The 18,979-nt window shown below is 56.6% G+C and overlaps 1 protein-coding gene across 2 annotated transcripts; it reads left to right on the top strand.

Moving 5' to 3' along the window:
* Positions 1–6,420: 6,420 nt before the first annotated feature.
* CACNB3 (calcium voltage-gated channel auxiliary subunit beta 3) lies at positions 6,421–18,932 on the top strand. Of its 2 annotated transcripts, none has more exons than XM_057701801.1 (13): positions 6,421–6,596; positions 13,657–13,779; positions 14,003–14,125; positions 14,588–14,703; positions 14,996–15,060; positions 15,262–15,281; positions 15,480–15,560; positions 15,773–15,831; positions 16,000–16,109; positions 16,406–16,557; positions 16,768–16,863; positions 16,988–17,137; positions 17,558–18,932. In XM_057701801.1, exons 1-13 carry the CDS (start codon positions 6,555–6,557, stop codon positions 17,870–17,872), a joined length of 1,452 nt encoding a protein of 483 aa, XP_057557784.1. In that variant the 5' UTR covers positions 6,421–6,554; the 3' UTR covers positions 17,873–18,932. The 2 variants fall into 2 exon arrangements, with proteins under 2 accessions (XP_057557784.1, XP_057557783.1); XM_057701800.1 differs by lacking the exon at positions 6,421–6,596 and adding an exon at positions 9,381–9,990.
* Positions 18,933–18,979: the final 47 nt, after the last annotated feature.

Genomic DNA, 18,979 nt, shown 5'->3' with positions numbered 1-18,979 from the left:
CCTGGTTTGGGAAGATCCCACATGCTTCAGTGCAACTAGCCCGTGCGCCACAACTACTGAGCCCGCATGCCGCAACTACTGAAGCCCAGGCGCCTAGAGCCCATGTTCCACAATAAGAGAAGCCAAATCAATGAGATCCCGCACATCACAACGAAGACTAGCCCCTGCTCACTGCAACTAGAAAAAGCCCCGTGTGCAGCAACAAAGACACAACACAGCCAAAAATAAATAAATATTTATTTATTTAAAAAAAAAAGCATTCGTGTGTGTGTGTGTGCGCGCGCGCGCACGCATTAAATAAAAAAAGATAGACTACCCTATAACTCAGCAATTCCATTTCTTGGTATATATATATCCAAGAGAAATGAGTTCATATGTCTACCAGAAGACACACGTTCAAGAATGTTCATAGTAATTTTACTCATTGGAGACAAAACTGGAAGCATCCTAAGTGTTCATCAACAGGAGAATGGATAAATAAATTATGATGTATTCTAACAATGGAATACCACACAGCAATTTTTTGTTTAAAAAGAGCAAACTGCTGATAAATGCAACAGAGATGAATCTTAAAAATCTAATATTGTGGGAAAGCTGCCAGATACAAGAGAGTACACACTGTACGATCCTTTTTATATGAAGTTCGAGAACAAGCAAATCTAATCTATGGTGATAAGAGCCTTAAGAGCCATCACCACAAGAGGCTGGATACTGACCGAGAAGGGGCATAAGGAAAACTTCTGAGTGAGAGTGTCTTAGACCTTGATTTGGATGTGGTTACACAGATATTGATATACAGATATATGTGCAAAAGTAATACCGAATTGTACATTTAATATCTGTGCACTTTACGCAGTTGAGTTATATCTCAATTTTTTAAAATTTTTTAAGAAAAAAATGTCCAGAAGGGTTACACCAGAGGCATTAATGGTGGTAATGTCTGGGTGGTGAGAATACTATGTTTTGATTTGTTTTGTCTTGTTGCTCGTCTGTATTTTCTAATTTTCTCCAATACATAATCACCGCTTCTGTAATAATAAAAAGTTATTTTTAAACTACATTCCAAATACTCAGGTAATATCATTTATGCTGCCTCAGGGGAAAGTCAAGAAATGTACTTGCTGTGTTATTCCTGAAGAAGAGAGGGGTGTGGCCATGCATAAGACAAAGGAATGAATTACTAATAGCTGTGGCATGGGGGACTTTTCAGGGGAAGTCCCTGTGCTGAGCGCGCGTGGAAGGTCAGAGAGGACCACACGGTGTAATGGAAGAACCCAGGAGACAGAATCTGAAGATCTGGTTCTGAATCCAGATCCAATCATTGACTGCAGCCTTTGAAAAGGCATTTAACCACAGAAGTGGCAGGACTATGGGTTAGCCACAGGGCACGGACTCTGGATAGGTTCTTTCCACTACGTGCTGTTTCTCCATTTGTAATGACAAGTAACTTTTACATAGGAATTTACATTTTATAAAACATAAACATTCCTGTTGAATTCTCACAGAACCTCTTGAGCAAGCACCATTCTTTCCCGTTTTTACAGGTAAGAAAACTGTTTCTAAGTGACTTGCCTGAACTAGTGAGTGATAGAATTAGGACTTGCCTGATGGTTTTTGGACTCCAAATCCTGCATTCTTTCCACCAATGGCTTACCTAGGACCCTGACACTTAACTACACCCACCCCCCTTCCTGTCTGCTGACACCCACGCCCGCTTCCAGCAGCTCTGTGGTTCTCCTGAATTCTGGGCAGGGCCTTATTTCCCAGGGAAGGACAGAGGGCTCTGCACAGAACTCCCCTGAATGACCTAATGCTGACTCAAAGAAGAATCCAGACTCCTTTTGGCTCTGTATTACTCCAGAGGCATGTAGGAGTCCACACTCCCAACGCTGGGCAGCCCCTCCAGTCAATGGTCTTCCAGGCTCATTTCCCAACTCATCTCCAGGGTGGCCGCCAGCCCCCTCTGCCCTCCTGATCCATGATGAGGGACCACAACTTCTCACCAGTCCTCTTCCCTCCTCCCCAGGAGGCTTCTCCCCGAGGCCCGAGTCAGCACTTCCCCATCCCCATCCAGTTCCAGCCTCTCCTTAATACCTCCAGTTCCTAAGGCATCTCCCTTCCCAGGTGCCCAGACCTCATCCCCCTCACAGCTGGTGAGGGAGCAGTGAGGAGCAGAGTCAGAGGCAATGGTGAGCCCAAGGGGCAGCTGCCATAAGCAGCTAGCACTATGTTCTCTTTAATAATTGATTCCCGGGGAGGCTGCGGGCACCATGCCCTCATTTTGAGCTGGAGATGGTTACCACAGCTCAGATCCTTAAATCGAAAGGGATGGGAGTCAGGGGTGGGCCAGAAGGCTAGTGCAAGCAAGTAGAAGGGTACCCAGCCCCGGCCCCACCACAGGCACCTCTCCTGCTACTTCTTGTTAGAGAGGGGCCTGATCTGGGCAGAGGTCAGGCGTCCCATGAGACATAAAGGAGCCTCAGAACTGCAGTGAGCCTGAGGGGCAGAGAGGGAGGATCCAAACTCAGGGCCTCACCCCACTCACTCCAGCTCTACATCAGGGTCAGCCTTGTCCCCAATGCTCTGAGCCTTCTTGAAGCCACCCTCAGCTTCTTATCAGCCCCACCTTCCTAAAGGATGCCCAAGTCCCCTCTGTCCCAGCTTTTGGAAGCCCTGGGATGCTTCCACTGCCCCCACTTGGGGAACTCTGCCCCCACTTAGGCCTCAGCACTCCTCCCAGGGATTCCCCACCCCATCCCATCTCTTTTCAACCCGTTTTCCTGCCTAACCTCTGAGGTTTACAAAGCTTGTCAATACGTGGGAGTGGAGGAAGGACTTGAACTGACCCCTTGGGCAGGGCTAACACTTGGGTCCTAAAGTGTTAAGAGCTTGGCAAGAGCGAAGGAGAGAAGGTGGTAAAGTCTAGGCCGGCCCCCCTTCCCCAGGCCACCCTAGGGATCCTGCCTACCATACCCCTTTTCCACCTGGGGCAGCCCTAGAGTTCTGCTCCTGTCCCAGCCTGTTCCTCTCTCCAGTTCATTCTGTGGAATTGGAATCACCAATCACAAACAATGGAAACTGAGATCTAAGACTAGAGTGAACATATGTCAAGCGCCTACTATGTGCCAGGCTGAACCAGACTCTTGGCAGAAAGAGAATGAGAGCTAAGCACCTCAGCCCTCTCGCCTTCCGTCCTTCCCAGGTATGAAAAGGAACCTCCAAAACCACAGAGCAATCATACCACTTGCCACAGAGCAGGCAAGAGCTGGGCCTTGGAGCCATAGCTAAGAGCCCAGTCCCTCTAGAGAGGCCTGGAGTGGAAAGGAAGGTGCAGTCTTGCTGGGCACTGTCAGCAAGAAACTCTTGACATATTTATAGCAAATGCTGTGTCAGGGGATGGAGCCTGAAAGTGCCTAGAAGCATCAAATATCACCATGGGCCCAGAGGCAGAGCCCAGAAAAAGAAGACAGAGGTTGCAGCAGGAGAGATTGAGGTTTGATGTTAGAGGAACTTCCCCAGAGTTATATCTGGAATTGGCAATGGGGATTCCCTGTGGAAACTACTTCCACAGAGCTTTCTGAGAAGCTCACGGTAGAGTAGATACAAAGGGATGGACATGGTGATCTTTGTTCTGTCCTTTGTGGTACACAGGTTTTCAAAATGCTAGGGCCACTAAGTACAGTTGTGCGAGTTATGCCTTGCTGAGGAGGCAAGTGGGGATTGAAATCCAACTCCAGGTCAGTATGGCAATCCCCTGTGCAGAGCTGTGTCTGCACAAAGGCTAGCCAAAAGGGCTAGCAGAGGCCCTGCCAAATATCCTGAGGTCCTGACAACCTGGGAGGTTACAGAAGAGGGTGAGCAGACCCCAGGAAGAAGGGATGAGGCCTGGGAAGACCTGGGGACCTGGGGCTGAGGACCTGAAGGGGGGCCAAGCTAAGGTATGGCTCACAGCTCGAGCGCATCCAGGCTAGAGGCCCCTCTGAGCAGGGTGCCAGATACTGTGAGGTCAGGGCCAGAGATGGGGGGACTGAGGGAGATAAAGTGGGGAGGAACATGGTGTGGGCCCTGGACAGGGCCCAGGGAGGGATGCTCCTGCCAGGCATCTCACATGGAGGGGGCTACGGGAAGACTGTTCTGGGAAACTGAGGGCTGGCCTCCGAGCTCTAGCTCTGAGGTTCTTATCTTCTCTCAGTGGCAGAAGAGAAAGGAGTGTGTGCTCCAGCAGCTGGAGTGGAAATGAGAAAAAGTGAAGGGTGCAGAGCTGCCCCTATGCACTTAGATTCCTTCTGATAGGCTCAGAGAGAAGTCATTGATATTTCTATTTTAAAGTAAGGGGTGGAGAGAGATGCTGTTCTAGGCTGCAGGTTCTTGGAGAGGAGGGAGGGGGAAGCCAGGGACAATTGCTTGCCTTGGCCAGAATCCCCTTGCCCCCCTTCTCCTATGGAAACTTAAGCTGCCCCCAAGGTCCAGAGGAGCTAGTCCATTAGCTGTGGTCAGCGGGGGTGCAGGGAGGGGCCTCTCTCCCTCCAGGTCTTATTGCCAAATGACAGGCAAAGCTTCTGCTCCCTCTATTAGAGCCAAAAGAAAACAAAAAACATAAAAACCTCCATGCACATTTTAAAAACATACACACAACCTCTTTACCTCCTCTGAATAGTTGAAGCTGAGTAACTTGGGGGTAGGTGGGCAGTAGGGGAACCACGGGCTAGACCACAGAGGGAGAGGAGGAGGTGCCCTCCCAAAGCACTTTACAGGTTAAGCCTGCGGAGGAGCTGGGGATGGAAAGAGGAGAATTGATTTTCCCCCAATTTAGCTCCCTCTGGAGTGGGGACAAGGGCAGAGTCAGCTGAACAGCGAGGAAGGGAGGTTTTCCAAGATCCCCAGAATATGGGCGGATTTGGGGGAGCGGTGTCCGGAAACCCCCAGGGGAAAGGAGTTAAAAGAAGGGCCAAGGAGGAGACTGGAACGCCCTCGATCTGAAAGGGAAAACTTGATCGGTTCTAACTGATGCCAAGAGGGAAGTTGGGGACCCCGGGTCACTCCGCTTCAGGTTGTTTCTGTCTCCGCAACGGAGTCGGCCGCCCCCTCCCTCCAGCCGCCGTCTTTGGTATGGAGAAGAGTCCAGCCTGGGGATATTGGGGGTTTGGAGGGACCAATGAGAAGCTGATCCGCTCACAAGGGTGCAGGGAGAGAGCTGGCTGGGGCTACACCCGTGCTCCCCCCTTCCCCCGCCAGAACTTGGGCTTGTCCTACTTGACGTGCCCGCCGAAGGGGGCGGGAGGGGGTACTGACCCGAGGACCGGTCCCGCGACTCCGTACTCCCTGCTCCTCAGGCCCGGCCTGGACGCCGCCGGGCTCAGCGGGGGGCGCCCCTGGAGACCAGGATGGAGGTAGGAGCGGCCTAGGGCCCCACAAGGGCCAAAGATGTCAAAGGAGTCCCACGGGGGTGAGGATGGAGTGCAGCCTGGAGTCCCAGACTAGGGGTCTGGAGGTGGGACCGCAGTTCCTAGAAAGAAGAGCGGGTGAGGGGTTCGTCCGAGGCTTCGGCAGGGGTCTGGCTCCGAGGTGCGCCGCCCCTGCTCTGGCCGGGGCAGCGCCTCCTGCTGGCAGGGCGGGAGCCCGGACGGGTGCCACCACCTGGAGGGCGTGTAAGACCGCCGGGCGAGTGAGCCCAGGGGGCGCTGCAGCCGGTGGGGAGGAGCCGGCGCGCCTCGCTCTTCGCCTTTGCGGGCTGAGTCCCGCGGCCCCGGAACCCAGGCGAGAGGAGTGACCGTGGAGCCTTCCCGGGTGCCGGGCGCATCCCGGCTGGCTTGTCGCCCGTTGGATCCCGCAGGAGCCACCGGATCTGGGCCTGGGACGGGTGGATGGACGTGGCTTCCCCGGAACCCAGAGGGGGCGCTTGACGCTGGAGCTAGCGAGCTGTCCACAAGCATTCTTCCTTTCGATCCTTTCCTCTGCTGAGGACGGGTCGAAGCCGTCGCTGGGACCGCGGCGCCCTTCTTCCTCGGGCGCTGGAGGATGGGCGCTGGGCGCACAGAGCAGGAGCCGGGCGGGAGAGCAACCTTCCGCCTAAAGCCCCAGAGTCCAGGCAGCCCTTCAGCTACTCCCGCCCTTCTGCCTGCGGCGGTGGGAGCTCCCGAGTCCCTACCTTTTCTGGGGAGGGGGTTGAGGAAGAAGATGGGGGGGGGGCGGTTCGGAGAAGGGAGGCGAGATATGGGGATGGAAAGACAGTGGCAGGCACCCAGATGAACAGAGAACAGACACCGTAGAGAGGAGGAACAGACGGAAATGGAGAGAGCTGGACTGAAAGGCGACAGGGGAGGGAGAGACTGACAGAGGCGGCGAGAAAGGAAGAGAGAGAGAGGGAGGGAGGGAGGGAGGAGGAAAGGAGGAGGGAACCCGGAGAGAGGGAAGGGAGCAGCCTTTGGAGCCGAGCGGGCGTGGGGCGAGGCCAGGCGTGCAGGCGGGAGCCAGTGTGCAGAGCAGCGGCCGGGTCCTGCTCCCGCCTCGGAGCCCCTGGCCCGGGGGAAGGGGAGAGGCCGCCAGCCTGGTCTATGTCTTTTTCTGACTCCAGTGCAACCTTCCTGCTGAATGAGGTAAACGCGAGGGTCCCCCTCCCCAGTGGGTGGGAGGAGAGCCCCACTCCCATTTAGGAAGAGGCCCGCATTTGGGGGACACTGCATTGATGGGGGGGAGGGAGGGAGGCCGAGTGGGTGAGGCTAAGGGTAGAGGTGGCAGGTAGGAAAGGAGGAAGCGGCCAGTGCTGGCAGCTTCTAAGCACCTTGGGACTGGGATGGGGGGAGGGGGGAGGACTCTGGGGAGTCAGAAAAGGGGCTAACATGAGGACTGAGAGAGGAGGGGTCTGCCAAGCTCCCCCCAGTGTCCCTCCCTGGGTTCCCTGAGGGCAGCCCAGCAGCTAAATGCTAGGGGCTTTGGCTTTGTCCAGATCTTAAATACTGCTGGGGAGAAGGACTTCCTAGAGGTCCTAGCTCCTGCCTCAGTTTCCCCACTCAACACTGAGGGGTTGGGATCTCTCCAGCTTCCTGGTGCACTTACAGGAGAAGCCAGAATGCATTCTGGAGGCTCCCAAGAATTCCAACTCCCAAACCTGGTTATTCGGGCTCCCCCAACCCCCACCCCCACGTCCTGCTTCCATGCCTTGGGTACCTGCCAGCTGCCAGTCTAATGACTCTCTCCTAGAAAGAGGAAGGCAGGAGGAATCCTCTCCTTGAATCCTCTTCCCTGCCCCCCACCCCCTCCCAACTCAGCTCTCTCTCCTATGCTCAACCAGGGAAAAGAAAAGCGGTTAGGGACCACAGGCATACTGACAGGCACATGTCCTGTTACAGGACAGGAAGTCACTAGGTTGGCATGAGAACGAGAGTAGGCAGGTGTGGGTAAGGTGAGAAATGGAAGGAGGCAGTGACTAGCAACTCGGAGAGAAGGGAATCAGGGAGAGGCTCTGAAACTCCTGCAGGACCCAGGGGATGCGCCCAGGTATGAGGAACTTGAACACATCTCCTGGGGGTGGTTGGCCTGGCGATTCGTGCTTTGTGAGATCTAGACACCACTGTCCCAGATGGGGATAAAGACAACAAGGTGTGTAAGAAAGAAGTGAGGTTGATGGCAGATCCACTGTTACCTACAGTCCCACGGACACCCTGGTGGTGGGAAGAGTCCCAAAAGAAGAGGCCAGGAGAGTAAATTCAAGAATGGGGAGAGAATCAGGAGCCCCAGTAGCTGTCTTCTTCACATTAGAATCATCTCCCAGGAGAGAGCACCTTGAGGGTCTTATTGTTTCACATTTCATGCCTCCTTTCTGCCCCTCTGGAAGGACAGAAGGAATTGAAGAGACAGAGAATAAAAGAGGATATAAGGAATACTGAGGAACTGGGAGAGCGCACAAAGTGAGAAGACAGTGTCTGGGAACTTCCAATACAGAAGAATCCAAAATATAACCAACCCCCAAATGGTGCTGCACTCAGGAGAGGGAACCGTGAAAGCGGACTGCTTCCCCTATAGTGAGCCATAGGGACTCCAACAAAGCTCTTCCCCACATCCAGCAGGAAGATGCCTGGCAGGGCTGGACTGCACCACTCACAGGGTGGTGACAGACTAAAGGCAGCCCAAAGACACTCTTAAGATGAGGCCCCTTCTCTTTTTCTTGCTAAGGGAACATGAACCAGTGATGTAAGTGGCAAGCCAGTTGGTTTGGGTGGTCCTTCTCTCTCTCCCACACACAGTGGTTCCCACCATAGATCTCACCCAACCCTGTCAGAGTTTTCGTTTTCTAAGTCCCCTGTAGCCCAGGAAGAAAAGGGATAAGCAAATTTCCGAGTCGCCCTCCTGGGTGTGAGAAACTGGGAGTGGAAAAGGACTGAGCTCCAAAGCTCTCCAAGTGTAAGCTTCTATCTCACATGTGCCCCCAGCCCCCGGGGGCGGGGAGGGGACAAAGGGGTAGGTAGGCAAACAAAATTCAAAGGAATAATTTTGCTCTGGAGCTCAAATGGGTGGATCTTTGAGGAAGTTTCATCAAGGCTGCTGCTCAGCCTCTAACCTCAAGTCTTAGCGCCCCTTTGAAGGAGACTGACTGGTAGAGTGGTACATGTGGCTCCAACCCAGATACTGGCCACCCCAGCCCACCCCCATCCTCTTGCTAAGCAGGAGATCTGCCCTTACACTAGTGACTCAGGAGACTTGCCCTTCCCCCTCCCAACCCCAGCGTGGCCAGGCTCTCACCTTCTGTCCCAGCCACAACCATCCCCTGACCTCAGCTCTCGGGTTTCTTTCCCCCTCCCTTTAGGCTCGCCTAAAACAGCCCCTCCCTACGCCAGTTCCCACGATGCCTTGGCAATGCCTGGCACAGTCCTTGGCAAGGAAGTGAGCAAGGGAACCCCCATCCTGGCCAGACTAGGATGAAATCTGCCCGCGCAACAGGTGTAGGGTGGCCGGGCCCCAATCCTCCCCCTCAGCATGGGCTGGGCAACAAAGCCCTTTGCTGCAAGAGTCCCAGCACTGAGGGGGCAGAGCGCCTGGGGGCGGGGGGGGGGGGCAGGGGCTACCTTCTCGGCCTTGGCCTGGGGTCGCTAAACCCATTCCTCCCCAGCACCACTGCGGGGTTTGCTTTTGGCGCCTCCCGGGCCGCCAGGGCGCAGACACGCCGCCCTCTCACCTGCCGCCCCTCCCCCGTCTGCCGCCCGCCCCCGCCCCCGCCCCGCCTCTTGTCTCCCCCATCTCCCACTTCCCTGCGTCCCCTCTTCCTCCCTCTGCCTCTGTCCCTCCTTTCTCTCTCTCCTGCCTCCCCTTAACCTGCGCCCCCCGCTTTTGCGGTGGTGTCTCGTCTCCCCGGCGGCCTCCGCGCCCCCTCCCCTCTCCTCCCCTCCCCCGCCCCAGCCCTTTGTTTCCCGGCGGAGTATTTCCTGGGTTGCCGAGCGTCCCTGTCTCCGCATCTCTCCTCGCCCCGCCTCCTCCAAGCCTGGATCCGCCCCGCCCGCAGTCTCTCCTCCCCTTCCTCCCCGCCGCCCCTCTGCCCCGTAGATGCTTGGGCACCCACCTTCCACCCGGCTCCCGTCGGCCACCCTCTCCCGGCAGGGTCTCGGGCTCCCCGGGTGGCCGGCGCCCCCCGCCGCCGCCCCCGCCCGCTCCAGGGGAGGGGGGGTCAGGTGGGCGGGCACTATTGTTGTAGGAGCCGGCGCCAGATTCCTCAGCCGCGCTCGGGGTGGGACCGGCAGGGTTTGGGGGGGTGGGGTGGGGGGAGCGGTGATTTGAGCTCGGAGCAGCTGGTCTTCGCGGCTCGCTCTCTCCTTCGCGCTCTCGCTCTCCGCCGCCGCCCGCAGGGCTGCGGGGCTCGGTGGCATCTCCCGGGCGCGGCCCGCTGTCCTCGCCCCTGCCTCCGGGCCGCTCCCGCCCCCGGCGCCGCTCGCTTCCCCCCACCCGGACTCCCCCATGTATGACGACTCCTACGTGCCCGGGTTTGAGGACTCGGAGGCGGTGAGTGCCCACGGGGAGGGTGGGGGTGGGGGAGTTGGGGTGACACCTCCTCTCCCTTGGACCCTTCCCCCAGTTCAGGACTTTGGAAAACGCCTCTGTGGCGGGGCGGGGCGTGTAGGGGGGCGCCCCAGGACAGTGGGGAGACGGGTTTTCATGCCAGAGGCTCCCCAGTGCCCAGTCCTAGAGCAAGGGGCATCGGGTGTGCGCCAGGAGGGGCTGGTGTGGGGGAAAGGCTCGGAGCAGGTGGCTCCACAGCCCAGGACAGAAGGGTGGAGGGAGGAGGGGCTGGAGGCTGAGGGCACAGAGGCTTTAGAGAGGCCTCATGCAACGTCTGGAGTTCCCAAGGGAGGATGTATGGGGTCTGAACATAATAGCTACAGGAGAAGCTGGGGCTCTTGCAGAAGGGGACAATCCAGACCTCCTGTGCCTCAAGTGAAGGATAAATTAGGGAGCCTGGAGAACAGCAGAGAATTGGATACGCCTCTTCAGAGAGAAGGATCATAAAACTTGAGGACCTCCATTATCCCCTTCGGCTGTCCATCCCTCCGCATTGCCTTATCTCCTCACCCTGCCTCCAGCCCAGCTCCTCTCCCAAGCTGAAAACTGGTTCCCCAGCACATGGGTGGGCCAACTGACTGAGCCCCATCCATTCCACTCCTCCTGCTGAGGCATCCTCAGAGCAGCGGGCCTCCTGAGCTCCTGCTCAGCATGGAGGGCCTGGGGATGGAGAGGAAGCTCTTTGCTCAGAGAACCAGGCAACTGATAAATATTTAATTCTCCTCTTTGCTTTTATCTCCTGACCCACTGAGACAAATCAGCTCATTAGGCAGTGATTCCCGGAGCTGAGAGCAGGGAGAGTGCCTGGAAAGATGGGGCAAGTATGGGCAGCAGCATCTCAGTCCCTCCTGTCAAACATCCTCCAGGAAGGCCTCCTCATGAGAGCAACTAGATGGCTTGAAAGGAGTCCCTGATAGGTGTGGAGGGTAGAGCAGTCCAGAGTTGAAAGGGGAGTGTTGGAATCTTCTCCCACCTCTTGCTGCCAAGTCCAGGATAGATGGGTTCTAGGGCGCAGAATAGGCAGCTATCAGTCGCTTTCTGGAACTGGGCGCCTGCTGGGCCCAATTCCCCATTGGGCTTCTGGGGCTAATTACATTGCAGCTAGAGCAGATGATTTTCAAGGCTCTGGTGAACACTCCTTTCTGACAGTTGAAGGGACAGCTGGCACAGCCTAGGGTGCCAAGGTGAGCTTGAGAATGAGCCTCTCTGTGGGGCTGGAGGGCCCTGAAAGGTTCTTCCTGTCCCTGGTTGAGAGGGCTAGGACTGTTGCAAAGTAAAGCCTGCTATGTGGATGGTGCTGGGGGCAGCCTGCTAAGCCATCACTGGCTCCCCACCTCTCTCTGGTTCCTGGATTACCCTCCCCCCACTTTCCTTTCTCTTGCCTGGCTCCTTGCTCTCCCCGAGGCCCCCTCTGAAGCAGTAGGAGGGAAATCAGGCTCTAAATAAATCCAACGGCTCATCTCCCTCCTCTCCTTCCCCCGTGCCAGGCAAGAGTGGAGCTGCAGCCTGCCCACACACTCACCAGGCAAGGGGGGCACCACCAGGGCACTGTGCCAACTCCTGGCAGCTCCAAAGTACTGAGCCTCTGGCTGTTTTGGCATAGCAGGGGGTGGGGGAGGCAAGACCCCAGAGTATGCTTGGCAGGGCAGCCCTTGCCTCCCTGGGTGATGGGTGAGCTCTGAGGACTTGGGAATACTGGAGAGGGGATTTCATTCTGAGCGACTCACTAAACATTTAGGGAAAGATCCTGTCATTCCCTTCTTAGGGTGAGAGGCCAGGGAACCCAGGTGCCCCAGGTAGGGACACAAAGATGACTAAATTAGGCCAAGAGCCTGGAGAATGGAGAGGAAAGGTCAGACTCCTCTCCCAGAACAGGTCTGGGCATCTGATCGAAGTGAGTGGTCAGCCTGCCTCGCCTTCTGCCTCCTAGCCTGTTGGACCCTATTTACTTCATGTAGCTGTTTCCCACAGAGGTGTCTCCTTTGCCCCAGGCCCCTGGAAGGAGGTCCCCCACCCGACGGACAGTGCAGAGGTTCTTCCTGGGGCTCAGCTGCTCTTTATCCTGCTGCCAAGCCAGCCTTATTTGGTTCTCAAGAGAGATGGGGAACATTCTCCTAAATTGGAGGACTTTCCCTCCTTGTGCTATCTTCATGCCTTGGGTCTACCACAGACCTTGTCTTTAGCTTACGCCCTAGGACCTGGGCTGCCATCAGGCTGACCAGCCCTCTTGCCCATCATGGGGCTGGGGCAGGTGTGTGAGTTTGTCTTCCTCACCAAGAATCTGGCCTCCACTGCTTTCTGTAGGTGGTGAAGCACAGTGGGCTTCAAGGAATGTTCCTCAGCCTGAGGACATTCTACTAAACACACACACACACACACACACACACACACACACACACACACACACACACACACACACACACGTACATTCCCACGTGGACCCTTCATCTAGGCTCCTGCCTTATTTCTGCCACCTGCACCTCAGAATTGATGGAAGTATCACTTCAGGTTTCTGCCTATAAAGAGGGGAAACTGAAGCAGGAAACAAAAGACTCCCTTTTCCCTAGACTGAGGGGGAAACCCAGGCGTCCTGACTTCTGTCCTCCTGCCCTAAGGTCCAGCTTTCCTTGTTCAATTGTGCCTCTCCCTCTGGTCTGGAAGGAGAGCTCCGCAACCCTCCAAAAGCACCCTCATTGCCCAAAGGCCCTTCCTGTGGGCGGGACTCCGACACTCTCCTGGCTCAGGTTACCAAAAACCCCCTCCCTACACCCCCAGGGTTGCTCCTGGCTGGTTGCCTAGCACCAACACAGCCTTCCTCCAAGGCTGGTATCCCCTTGGGCAAGGGGTGGGGAGATGTAGGCCAGGTGGGAGGCATGGCCCCACCTCACCTGTGCTCAGGGAGATAGCTTTGTGTTGCCTTCTCAGTATGTCTTGTTTGCTGTCCACACCTGGCCATTTGTCCCAACAGGTGTGAGAGGGAAGGGGGTGGGGAGAGTAGAGAGGGAGTAACTTTCAGGAGTTGGGAGCCCTGTGACCTCCTCTTTACCCTGGAAGGGTAGGGACTGGGGGAAGTAGGACCTAAGGGGGCGGGCGGCTATATCCTGACACTCAGGACCAGTGCCATGCCAACCAGTGTCTCTTGACTGTTCCTGGCTGGCTGTACTCCTGCCAGGCATTTTAAGGAAATACTTTCCAGGCAACTTTGCAGGCTGATGTGAACAGGAGGGCTGGGTCTTTGGATTCCGAAGATTCCGAATCATCTCCAATGTATCATCTTCAGTACATCTCACTTTCCCTCTGCCTTATAGGACATGGTCAAGGGGAGAAAAGGGAGGAAGGAGGGACGTGAAGGCTCTATTCAAGGCTGCAGTATTAATAGGCTTGGGAGGAGGGGCCCAGATCTTAGCACATATGGGTTGAGCTGGCTTTCCTGCAACCCCAGAGGCACTGGGGCCCTTCTCGGGGAGATAGGAGGGACTGGCAGAGCCAGCCACCCTGGTGGAGCTGGAGAGGCTAAGGTTAGTGGAGGCACCACTGTAGGGTTCAGAGTTGCCTCTCTAGTGCCCTTTATACCTGAGCCCACCGGTCACAGCCTCTCCCCCATGCCAGGGTTCAGCTGACTCCTATACCAGCCGCCCATCTCTGGACTCAGACGTATCCCTGGAGGAGGACCGGGAGAGTGCCCGGCGTGAAGTGGAGAGCCAGGCTCAGCAGCAGCTTGAAAGGGCCAAGGTATCATCTTGCCGGCTAGGGGACAGGACAGGCCAGGCTGGGTGGAAACTTGTACTAGGTCCTGAGTCTCGAGGAGTCAATGGGCAGGATGTATGTGAGTGTGAGCGAGTGTGTGTGTGGATGGGCGGACTGATGGGGCCTCCTCCCTCTGCTGATGGGGCACTGAAATTGGAAGGGGTGCCCTGAGGCTCCCTTCACTTGCACCGATGGTCCCATTCTCCAGCACAAACCTGTGGCGTTTGCTGTGAGGACCAATGTCAGCTACTGTGGCGTACTGGACGAAGAGTGCCCAGTCCAGGGCTCTGGAGTCAACTTTGAGGCCAAAGATTTTCTGCACATTAAAGAGGTGACCAACCCCCTCCAAATAGAAACCACTTAATTTCTCTGCTTTTGCCCCAGTTCCCATGCTTCTTGCTTCAGTCCTCATTTACAAACAAGTTCCCCAGACTCCTCAACTCTTATCCTTAACACACCCCCATACACCCCTCATACCCGAGACCTAATCCTCAGGGTCTCCATCCTTCTGAGACCTGGCTTGGGCCTCAGCCTCCATTTCTGTACAAGTGAGCAGTTAGATCAGTTGCCTCTTAGGTTCCCTGTGACAGCGGTGATGCCTCACGCTGCAATCCTGGGGGTCTCAAACCTGGCTGCCCCTCCTTCTGGCGCCTTCTCCTGCCCCCCTCCCCTTGCACTGCCTTCCTCAGACCAGCTCTCTGGATGCCTCCCTGGCTCCTTCACGTTGAAGAGCCAGGACTGAGGCCTGGGCCGCCTCCTCTCACCGTCCCTTCCGCCCCACCCCACCTCCCAGAAGTACAGCAATGACTGGTGGATCGGGCGGCTAGTGAAAGAGGGCGGGGACATCGCCTTCATCCCCAGCCCCCAGCGCCTCGAGAGCATCCGGCTCAAGCAGGAGCAGAAGGCCAGGTGAGAGCAGGGCTGTGACTCAGTAAACACACACCCCAGACATGTGCACTTTACCCACAGTCCACGTCACCACACGTGCACACATGCCCGCGCCCAATATGCAGTATGCACACTCAGACGTAGCATTTACACTCACAGTGCACAGGTACAAATGCACGCACACCAGAGCTCACACACACACATGCTCACGTCGCATGCACTTCTCTCACTAGCTAAAACATAAAGAGATGTATACAACTATTAAATACTGTGTAGAACTGACACACTGACACACCTCCCTTTCTGCTCTCAGGAGATCTGGGAACCCATCCAGCCTGAGCGACATTGGCAACCGACGCTCCCCTCCTCCATCTCTAGGTAGTCTCCCCTCAACCCACCTGTCTTGGGTAGGTGGGTAACTCAGACGCAGGGGGAAGGGAGATTCTCCCAGGTGAACAGTGTGGGAAGGGGTTGGAGCTGGGAAAAAGCCCAGGGTCTCCCCTGGGGATGGGAATACCATGCCCCCAGGGCCTTTCCCCCCTTCACCAACTTTAATCTTTTATTTCCTTTTCCAAAAAGCCAAGCAGAAGCAAAAGCAGGTGAGTCAGGGAAGGGACCGGGGCTTGGGGGGCTCATAGCTTCTGGCTGTGGGGACAGGTTTCTGGGCCGTCATTGTTGGAGGGGCAAGAGAACACAGAGGGGAGGGGGCCCAGAACTTCTGAATCTGCCCCTCCCCAGTCAGGTGACGGGCAGGCCACACGGCCATGATTTTGCCTGACCTCAGGTCAATTCTGCAGGCGGAACACATTCCCCCATATGACGTGGTGCCCTCCATGCGGCCTGTGGTGCTGGTGGGACCCTCTCTGAAAGGTTATGAGGTGAGAGGAGGTCCCTGACCCCAGAGTCGCCTCTACCTAACCTGCCACAGGAAGGGCCCAGGGACAGCGGGGAGGGGATGTTTCCCCCCCATCCATCCCCCAAGGTCTGTGTGTGGAGGGGGTGAGCTCCAAGGCCATACCTGGGGATGCTGCCCCTCTCTGAGAAGGCCCCAAGTCAATTCCATGCCTTTTCCCTTGCCCCTCCCACCCAGGTCACAGACATGATGCAGAAGGCTCTCTTCGACTTCCTCAAACATAGGTTTGATGGCAGGTAAGCTGCCCTGGCGTGGGGAGGCATGAGAACCAGGGAGAAATCATTGCCTCCTTCCAGATGCCTGTAGCAAGGTCTTCTCTAAAATGAAAGTTGGTAGGACCTGGGAAGGAAGGGGCCTAGGCTTGAAATTTAGAGGTGGGCTGTACTTCTCCATGTGCACCCCAGGATCTCCATCACCCGAGTCACAGCGGACCTCTCACTGGCAAAGCGATCTGTGCTCAACAATCCTGGCAAAAGGACCATCATTGAGCGTTCCTCTGCCCGTTCCAGCATTGGTGAGACGTCCCCATTCCTGCTTCTCTGCCCACTCAAGCATTAGTGAGAACCATCCTCCTACCTTTCTCTTCCCCGACAACTTGCATTCCTGCCCAGCCTCTTCCCCACCTGCCCCAGGATTGGCAAGAACCCACGCCAGTCTCAATTTCCTGTTCCTCTGCCTGCCCCGGCTTTGATGAACACCCTCTCCCTACAATTCCTTCCTATCCACCACTTGGGAGCCCCCAAAGCCCTGTTGGAGTCAGAGGGGGTGGAGCCACTGGTGAGCATTGCGGCTCGCTCCCTCCCTCCATAGCTGAAGTACAGAGTGAGATCGAGCGCATATTCGAGCTGGCCAAATCCCTGCAGCTAGTGGTGTTGGATGCCGACACCATCAACCACCCAGCACAGCTGGCCAAGACCTCACTGGCCCCCATCATTGTCTTTGTCAAAGTATCCTCACCAAAGGTAAGCCAGCAGCGGTGATGGAGGAGGCCCACAGGGCTGCCCTCCTAGAATGCTGTACAGCTCTGCTTGGTCCCTGCCCAAGGGCTCCTGAATCCTTTTCCTGCTGCCCCTTAACACAATTCTGAGTCATCCTCGCCTGCTCCTTATGCTGTATCACAAGTTGGGGACCTGCCAGTTCTTTCTAGGCCCAGCTCTGCCCTCTTCCCTCAGGTCCTCCAGCGTCTCATCCGCTCCCGGGGGAAGTCACAGATGAAGCACCTGACTGTACAGATGATGGCGTATGATAAGCTGGTTCAGTGCCCACCAGTGAGTGGCCTGTGGCACGACCCCTGTGCCGACTCTTGCTCTTCCAGGGCTCGGGGAGTGATGGAGATGGGTGGAGGGCTGCTGCTGAGAAGCAGCCAGCATTCCCCCCTTCCCTTCCCTCCAGGAGTCATTTGATGTGATTCTGGATGAGAACCAGCTGGAGGATGCCTGTGAGCACCTGGCTGAGTACCTGGAGGTTTACTGGAGGGCCACCCACCACCCAGCCCCCGGCCCTGGACTTCTGGGTCCTCCCAGTGCCATACCCGGACTTCAGGTAACCGTTTCCAAGAGCACAGATGCTCAGGCTAAGCCAGCCAAAGCAGTGCCCCCTCCCCGCCCAGAGGATCATCCTTGGCCTAAGGATCAGAGAGCAGAGCTAGGGCACGTGGGCGAAGGTACTTGCTGATGGGAGGGAATGAAGCAATGAGATGGGTAATCAGAGGCTACTTTTTCTGGGACTCGAAACACACTCTCCAAACCCTTCTAGTCTGTCTTGAAGGCAGAGCCTGAATTGTGTGGGAGTTTTCCGTGTTTGAAGTGAAAGAATGCTCCAGTATGCCTCTCTTTCCTTGCACTATTTCCTGTACCTAGGGACTGAGAGTTGAGCGGGAAGAATCCCCCACTTCCTAGGGGTGGGAGGGAGGCCAAGGCGAGGTCCACACAGCCTCACGTAGAGCTGCTGTCTTGCCCCCAGAACCAGCAGCTGCTAGGGGAGCGTGGCGAGGAGCACTCACCCCTTGAGCGGGACAGCTTGATGCCCTCAGATGAGGCCAGCGAGAGCTCCCGCCAAGCCTGGACAGGATCTTCGCAGCGCAGCTCCCGCCACCTGGAGGAGGACTATGCAGATGCCTACCAGGACCTGTACCAGCCTCACCGCCAACACACCTCCGGGCTGCCTAGTGCTAACGGGCACGACCCCCAAGACCGGCTCCTGGCCCAGGACTCGGAGCACAACCACAATGACCGGAACTGGCAGCGCAACCGGCCCTGGCCCAAGGACAGCTACTGACAGCCTCCTGCTGCCCTACCCTGGCAGGCACAGGCACAGCTGGCTGGGGCCCCCGCTCCAGGCAGGTTGGCGTTAGACTGGCATTAGGCTGGCACTAGGCTCAGCGCCCAAAACCCCCTGCCCAGCCCCAGCTCCAGGGCCGCCTGCAGTCCCGAGGTTCTGGGAGAAGCAGGGGGCCCCCTCACCTCCTGGGCACAGTGACCCCCTAGGCTCCCATTCCAGGTACTAGCTGTGTGTGCTGCACCCCTGGCACCTTCCTCTCCTCCTGCACAAGAAGCTGCCCCCCTGGGCAGTGCCCTCAGGCCAGGATCCCCTTAGCAGGGGCCTTCCCACCAGACTCAGGGAAGGGATGCCCCCTCAAAGTGACAAGAAGGTGGGGTGTGGGCAGCATGACGAGGAAGAAACAAGGTTCCCTGGGCAGGTACAGTCCTAACCCAAGGGACTCAGGGGTTGTGCTTTGGGGTCTGAGGGCCTCCACTCACCTCACTGCCACACATTAGAAATGAGACAATCAAAGCCCAACAGGGTGGCACTCCCATCCATCAGCTGGGGTGGGGCATCCACACACAAGGCTGGAGCACAGGCAGGCTGGGCTAGGGCCAGGCCCTCACAGCTGACGCTCTTGAAGGGAAGGGCTCTCCTCACCTGCCAGGAAGCTTCTTAACATCTGAAAGGACCAGGGACCAGGAACATGGTCAAGCCGAATGGCAGAGCCAACACGGATGGAGGGTTTGGGAAGGGAGGGCGTGTGTAGCGGAGAACGTATGGCCAGCTTCAGGGGCCTCCTCGCCCCACTCATTCTTTTGCTCTTGCATCCTGTCATTTCTCTTCTTGGCCTTCATGCCTCCTGGGGGATATGGGCCTCAGATTTTATTCCCTGATTCATAGCTGCTGTTTGTTAAGTTTGGGTTAGAGGGGGAGAAATAGGACCCAGTGGACAGCCCCCAGAGGCCCTGTCTACCCGGCTACCCCTGCCTGATGGCTCTAGTGTGTGACCTACAGAGCATGCTCCACAGGACCCTGCCCCCTCACCGTCATCACTAATAAACATCACGCACAGGCCCTCGGGCTCCTGTTCTCTGTCTGCTGGCTCAAGTAGCCAAGTTC

This window comes from Hippopotamus amphibius, chromosome 12, assembly GCF_030028045.1.
Source record: "Hippopotamus amphibius kiboko isolate mHipAmp2 chromosome 12, mHipAmp2.hap2, whole genome shotgun sequence".
In the NCBI taxonomy this organism is placed as follows: Eukaryota; Metazoa; Chordata; class Mammalia; order Artiodactyla; family Hippopotamidae; genus Hippopotamus; species Hippopotamus amphibius.
This window is presented reverse-complemented; position numbering and strand designations above follow the sequence as displayed.

Excerpts from the sequence above, each read along its gene's own strand:
- CACNB3 (XM_057701800.1), top strand. The coding sequence starts at position 9,946 with ATGTATGACGACTCCTACGTGCCCGGGTTTGAGGACTCGGAGGCG. Across the intron at positions 15,561-15,772 it reads CCTCTCTGAAAGGTTATGAG|GTCACAGACATGATGCAGAA; the intron begins GTGAGAGGAGGT and ends CCTCCCACCCAG. Across the intron at positions 16,864-16,987 it reads AGCTGGTTCAGTGCCCACCA|GAGTCATTTGATGTGATTCT; the intron begins GTGAGTGGCCTG and ends CCTTCCCTCCAG.